This window comes from Arachis ipaensis, chromosome B04, assembly GCF_000816755.2.
Source record: "Arachis ipaensis cultivar K30076 chromosome B04, Araip1.1, whole genome shotgun sequence".
NCBI classification, from domain to species: domain Eukaryota; kingdom Viridiplantae; phylum Streptophyta; class Magnoliopsida; order Fabales; family Fabaceae; genus Arachis; species Arachis ipaensis.
Genome location: NC_029788.2, coordinates 33,047,858 through 33,055,454, shown reverse-complemented (window position 1 = coordinate 33,055,454; position 7,597 = coordinate 33,047,858). Strand labels below are relative to the sequence as shown.

At 35.2% G+C, this 7,597-nt stretch overlaps 2 protein-coding genes across 2 annotated transcripts; both read right to left on the bottom strand.

Moving 5' to 3' along the window:
• LOC107636352 (protein FAR1-RELATED SEQUENCE 5-like) lies at positions 4,763-6,478 on the bottom strand. The gene is made up of 5 exons (XM_016339872.1): positions 6,095-6,478; positions 5,689-5,989; positions 5,464-5,585; positions 4,995-5,174; positions 4,763-4,915 (listed from the first exon to the last, which is right to left on the bottom strand). The coding sequence occupies exons 1-5, from the start codon at positions 6,476-6,478 to the stop codon at positions 4,763-4,765; spliced, it is 1,140 nt and encodes a 379-aa protein (XP_016195358.1).
• Positions 6,596-7,021, bottom strand: LOC107636351. The gene has a single exon (XM_016339871.1). It carries the CDS (start codon positions 7,019-7,021, stop codon positions 6,596-6,598), a length of 426 nt encoding a protein of 141 aa, XP_016195357.1.

Genomic DNA, 7,597 nt, shown 5'->3' with positions numbered 1-7,597 from the left:
ATTTACTTTATCTCCTTCAATTAAGCATGAGGACATGCTAATGTTTAAGTGTGGGGAGGTTGATAAACCACTATTTTATGGTTTATATTGTGTTTAATTGTGTGATTTTATCATGATCCTTATCCACTTATTCATTAATTTAGCATGCATTTAGATTTCCTTCCTGAATTTATTACATGTTTGAAAACTGCTTCCTAGAGACTTTAATTATGTATTTTTAATTATCCTATATTCCATTCGATGCCGTGATCTATTTGTTGAGTGTTTCAGAATTTACAGGGCATGAATGAGTTGGAGATTGGAAAGGAAGCTAGCAAAAATGGAAGGAACACAAGAATTTGAGGAGATAACCAGCGAGAAATGACGCGGTCGCATGGCTCACGCGACCGCGTGAAGGAGAGCAAATCGCAGTGATGCGGCCGCATGGCTCACGCGGCCGCGCGGATTGGAAAAGTTCAAGTGACGCGGTAGCGTGAACGACGCGAACGCGTGGCATGGAAAAGCACAAATGACGCGTCTGCATGAGCGACGCGATCGCGTGACATGCGTGATCTGCATAATTTGCAGAATCGTTGGGGGCAATTTCGGGCCACATTTTGACCCAGTTTTCGGCCCAGAACAGCAGACTAGAGCCAGAGAACATGCAGAAACAAGGGAGACAATTCATTCTAGACAGTTTTGGGGAGTTTTAGATCTAGTCTTTACTCCTCTCCTAGGTTTTTCTCTTTAGTTTTTAGGATTTAATTTTCAATTGGTCTTAGCATTGGAACATTGAGAAGAGTTATTGCCTCATCAAGACTTCGTCATTCTAGTTCGTTCTCTTAACTTGGTTTTAGTCTTCCATGTTCTTTGCTTTGTTCAATTTTGTCATTTGAATACTTTTAAGATTATTTAATACAAAGGTTATTTTTTATTTTTAATTAATCATTTTAAATTCTCTATTTATTATGTCTTCCTTTAATTCCTATTCTGATATTATGAATTTCACATTTGCAATGAGTGAGTAATCCCCTAACTTGATGGGGAGTTGATTGAAAGGAACTCTTGAGTTGGAAGGATTGAAAGAGAAATTGTAATTGGGTAAACTGTTGGATTGCTCTCTAGTCACTAATACCAACTCATTTTTATTAATTGAATTGCAACTTGTGAACAGACGTAGCATTCCAATTTGTTTGACTTTCCCTTATTCAGTAAAGGATAATTAAACAAACCAATCTTTAATTATCAATTGCTCTGAGAGAATTCCAACAACATTAGAGATTCTAACTAATCAACTCCCAGTCAAGATTTTTATTTACATTATTCAATTTTATCAACTTTAAATTTCCAGTTTACTCAAATCACTTCTTTGAAAACCTCTGCTTAATAAAATAGCACACTTTCTGCAACTCGTTGGGAGATGACCTGGGATTCATACTCCCAGTATTTTGAATTTCAATTTTCTGTGACACATTTTAAATTGATAGGCAGATTTTCGATGAGTTAAGACTATACTTACAACGTAACCATTTTAATAATTTTTAATTCACCAACTTCTGTGCTACATCAATTATACAAACTGCAGGGATAAAACACATAGCTAACCTTAAAACTTCTTATGTCTTTAGTCTCCCCAAGTTCTGGACTCACAATTGCATGCCTCAAATTTCCTTTGCCTATAAAGTGAATTTTTCCATAGGGAATAGATTTACAAGATAGAACTCATCAAACTGACAAAATACACATCAACTTGTGTTTTTCAAAAGTTGAGCATGTCAACTACTCTACATTAAAATTGTAAGAAAATTTTAAATTTAAATACTTGCTGCACTAATTCTCCCACTTGATGCAAGGAATGGGCAAGAGCTGACTTTTCAACATTTGGAATTCTAATTAATATTACTATTGCAATATAATTTGCATGACTAGTTCCCTTCAATTTTCTCACTTGCCGCTGTATAAGGCCCAAAAGCTTTACAAAGGAAAAAGTCCAATTAGTAATTCATGAACAACTAGAAAATCAGTATTAATAAAATAAGAAGATCAATATAGATGTATCAAAATTATGCTCTATTTAGCACATTTCATGGTTGTCATATTTCTATTGTAGAATATGCACAAGATCTTTTTTCCTTTTCTTTTGTATATTTTAAGTTTTCATGAAAGAATTATTTTGTAAGTGTAGGAGAAACCAAAGATAACAAAGCAGGACATGGTATACTGCCTGCCAACAAGATGAGGTTAGGAGCAACCTTTAGTGAATATATATGGATAAAAATTGAAATAATTGAACAACCCAGAGAAGATAGAAATTAGAATATTAATCAAAATAAAAATCCACAAAAATATGGATTAGTTAGGGTATCATCGAACTTCAAAATCTTTTGGAAGCGATAACTTGCCTAGCATGGTACTACATAAAGTCCGACACTTAAGGAAAAGTTGTGCAAATCAGCGATCACATACACATTGAAAATTATACCACAAATGTAATAAATAAACCACAGATGAAGTTGTCACACCAAAGATATGATGAATCAACATTACCACAGATGACAAAGCTACACAATCAAACACCAATGCCAGAGATCGAAGAAATCATTTTCCCATACGCAGGCCTTCTCCGGTATCCTCACCTTCTTGCTGTAGCCAAGACCAACTTGAACTATTTCAATTATATTGAAAATTGGACATTGTTCATAAATAAAAGATTTTATAATTACACCGAATATTTTGCCTAGGATACAAACTCACATTATATATTCGGGTTGCAGGAGATTCAAATGATTTTAACTTCTCAAATAGCCTATAAACAAAAGCATAACAAGGAAAACATAAAGAAAAAGATCTATGCAGTTCACAATGCACGTAATACCAGGAGAAAACATGGATTCACATGATTTTACTCAATCCTATAATTACAAAAAAATTCAGTGAAGAACTTACTCAATTTCTTCTAATAATCCCCAATTTCTGACCTAAAAATAAATTGAACAAGGAAAAAAAATTCAAAACCTGGCATTAAGTAAAATAAGTAGCAGAAGTTAGCATAGAACAATCAAAACCTGGAATTAAACAAAATAAGGTCAATGAGGAGAAGAGAAGCTCGAAGAACCGAAACTAATAGAATACCTCGCAGATCGCATCAATGGAAGCAAATATGCCATCGGAGGAGAAGCATTGATGGAGGTGACATCAACAGAGGGGGAGAATCATTGATGGAGGAGAAATTGATGGAGGAGAAGCTCGCAGAGCAGCAGCGATATCATTTTCAAGTTCTGCCACACCAACACAACTCTTACATGCACAGATGCACTATACTACTCTCACTCTCATTTGCAATTAGACATGGATCAGAGAAGTTGAATTTTTTAAAACTGGTTTAAAACATAATGGCGTTCAAAACCGCCAAAATTGCCGCTAACTAAAGTTGAATTGTGGCAGCCACATAAACCACCGTAATTCATAGATATTACGGCATTTTTATGAGAATGCCTTAATTTTAATGTCGTTTTATAACCTTTTTTTTGTAGTGAATAAGGTGAGCACCTTTTACAAATTCCTAATATTTATACTCTATTTTTTTGTACTAATTTATAATAAATAAATAGTAGCTTGAGGATCATGATATTCGCATGATGTAACACCCTAACTTTTAGCAACTCATGATCGTACTAAAAGCTCAGGCGTTACTTACCTCTAAACCTTTTTATTCAATACTATCTTTACTTAATATCGAGCCTTCGCGAATACAAACCAAAATTTTAATTAAGAAAACAAAATGAGACTTTATTTTAAATCACTTAATCACAAAAGTAGATATATTCACATAGTTTTATATACATAGACTTATTTCAAGGTCTTCAAATACAATTCTTACCCTTCTAAAAACTAAAACAATAAATGACAAGGGAAAAATAAAATCTAACAACTCAACTTGTAAACAAAATCTTCTATGTTCTTGTAGTTCCGCACTAAACCTTCGCACCTGTAGTTGAAAGGGGTGGAAATAGGGAGTAAGAACTAGGGAGTTCTTAGTAGGGTCGGGGTGTATAACAGAAATCGCGTTGGCGACGGTGGAACAGAGCTTCATGACTGAGGTAGGAGGCGAGCCCGACGACTGTGCTTCCACTGCTGAATCGTTAGCTGCACGAGTAGGAGTGAGGGAGTGAGCTTCAAAGGTCCGACTTGTGACGTAGTAGGAGAAGTCTAGCGGCAGAATGGAAGTAAGGGAGTGAGTGAGCTGGCATTGAGAGGAACGACGAGCTCGAGGCTGATGGGAGGGAAGGAGTGTGTGCTGCTACTGTTGTGCCGTTGGAGTGAGTTAAGGTTGCTGCGTTGGTAATGGTTAGGGTATTAGTAGATCAGCACACAAAATGGTAGCGTTTTTAGTCAAATTCAAAAAACTCGCCAAGTCCCGGTTCGGTCTGACCTACTAGTTTTTGGCCGGTTTAGTGGTTCAATTCCGGTTTTCTAGTTTTGCGGTTTTAGCATATAATCGAATCGTAATTCTTATCGATTTGCAGTTCGACTGGTTCGTCGATGCCAATGAATTTTGTAAAATTTTTATTAGCAATAATTATATAAATTAATAATTCTATGAATTAAATAAATCATTAATTTATTTATTGTCTAACCAAGATTTATTTGACAATTATTTCATCTAAAAAACATAAGCACGAATATTGGAAGAATATAGAAAATTTTATTAATATAGTAAAAAAATATAAACACAAATATGTAAGTAATTCTCTATGCAAAAATATTAAGTTCATGGAGGTTGCTAATTATCACTATCTAAATCAGGAGTCGGTTCGGTATACATGTTGCCATTATCTAAACCATTAGCTTCATCTTCCATAACGTTGTTGTCAATGTCCTTCCATTTGATAAACACTACAACGTTGCTGCTTCTTCTTAGATGGTTGTCCTGGGCCTATATTGGTTCGATGCACATACGGATTGCTACTTTTAGCTACATCTGACTAAGGTTGAGTGGTGCCTTCGTTTGCAACCTTGTAAGATGAGTACAACCCCATAATAATGTCACGTGTCTCTTCAAATCTCTCTGGGACTTTAGCAGCAATAGAAGCCAATTGTTTAGAAAATTCCATCAAGGCACTTTGACGACTAATAACAACAGCATCCCTGGTGAACCCACTTGCATCATTGAATGCTGATTTCACCTTCTTTGTCTATCTATCCAACACTAATGATTGGGGAATCTCACAAATGTCTCTGTCAACCAGAACTTTCACAATATGTTCACAAGGAATTCCAAATGACTCCATTCTTAAACAAGAACACATGAAGATCATTTCTTCTTGACGAAATTCAACGGTCCACAGAAAATTGGGCCTCCCATGCTTACACACATATGTACTTTGAGCAATCATTATTATTATTATCTATGTTTAGCACCCGCATTGATCTAGCTCTAGAAAGAAATGGCCGAAACAATAGAAATATCTCATGAGTGTATACCTCAGCAGCAAATCTCTCTAGCAGCTCTATACAAGTCTGTATGACGGGCGCCCCACGTGTAGATTCATAATCAGCATTAAATTCTTTAAAGCGCAAGTGTGCAACACACCTTTGAAAATGCTCTACAAAACTTGTAAAATCATATCACGACCCCACATACCTTGCCACTACTGAGTGTAAACCTTCACATCTTGAGATAGTTCTAAAGCCAACAAAAAAACTTACCTCTTATATATGCAGTAGCCCATATATGCTTCTCTTCATACATGTTGTTCACCCACGGATTATCCTCAAGGCCAAATTCTTCAATAAGTTGAACCCACTTACGCTTAAACACGGGAATCTCGTAGTCTCCCATCATGATTTTCTTGAAATTAGAAGGAAAATTTGGATTTCCAACATTGCTAGTCACATTTCGAATAAGGTACCAAGCGCATAATCTATGTCTGACTTCGGAAAATACATCTTTTACTGTATTCCTAATCGCCATGGCCCCATCAGTTATTATTGAGGTCGGGGTCTTACCCTTCATGGAAAACATGAGCTGACGCAGGAGCCAAATATATGTGCCAGTAGTTTCGTGCACAATTAACGCAGCAGCAAAAACAATTGTTTAGTTGTGGTGGTTAACCTCACTAAATATGACTAATGGACAACTATACTTGTTCTTCTTGTACGTAGTATCCAAAGCAATTACATCCCCGAAGAGTTGGTAGTCTAGTTGGCTAATCCCATTAGACCAGAATAAGTTACGTAATAAACCTCTTGAATCATGACATGCCTTGAAATATAATGGTGGATCCTTCAATCGCATATCCTCCAACTTCTTCAACGCTCGTGCTGCATCACCAGGAACTTGACGCCTTTGCCAAGCAATCTCATTGTACATATCTCTAGGACCATAGCCGACACATTCATACCCGCATGCTTGACTAGCTAGAAGACAAAATATCTGTGAAGTGCTAATTCCGGACTTTAGCATGTTCATCATTTGCATAATATCTGCCTCTGACATTTTTCTATGGGCAGGCAACATAGAACTAAATTGTATATCCAATAGATCATGGTTGTGTTCGTTAGAGAAATAAAAGATATGCCACTTTCTAGTTTTAGGTACAAATTTAACATCCATTCAGGCTTCACACCCAGTTCTTGTTTCCAATCTAGGCTCCTTCTTCCTTTTTTTCATAAACTTTTGTTTGTAAATCTCGTTAATACTATTCTTGAAAGTCTTACTCTTCCTTACACTAAAGCCCTTCGACTTTGAGTACTTCAGATAAAAATCAAATGCAAGATGTAAAGTAGAAAAGTGATATTTACCAATTTTCTCCGCACAATTTTCAGTGAAATTCAAAGTTGTATTGTCTTGCACAAAGTCAACCGCATAAGCAGCTTCAAGGGTATCTTCTGACGGATCAGAATCAGAAAAATACGCTCCCTCAGTAAATTCATCTCCAAAATCTTGTTCGAATTCATTCTGTTCATCCATCATATCTTGGTCACAAACTAGCTCTTCTTGTTGGTTAATGTCATCCTCCTCCTGGTATTGCTCATCCATCTGACATCTTAAAAATGTCCAATGAAAAAAAAATTTCGGTACACTCCGTCTTATAACATTAAAAAAGTAAATAGCTTCCAATATTGCTAGCTAATTAATAATAAAAAATGATAAAATTTATTTAGCTTTTAGTATTTTTCAATATCTGTGAATTATTAAAAGATAAAAAAAATATTTTTTCATTACACAATCTATTTCACGAATAAAGTATCGAAACGAAGAATTGCAAAATTAGAGATTCTATTCACTGACCTCGATTTTGGAGTCAAAATGGTGGATTGTTTTCTGAACACTACAATGAAAAATTGATTGGACCTTTGTTGATTGTTGCAACTATAATTATCAATTAATGATGAACAAATATTGGATATTAAATAAACGGATAAAAAATAAAGAAAAATTGGATATTAAATAGATGGATATCCGAAAGAAAAACAATGAAAATTTTGATAATCAAAGAGATTGATACACGATTCCAATTGTGGGATTGAGTAATTGGTGATAGATTATTCACCAATTTATAATCTTAATAATAAAGAAAAGATAAGAGTAGAGTATCTAAATCAAAATAAAAAC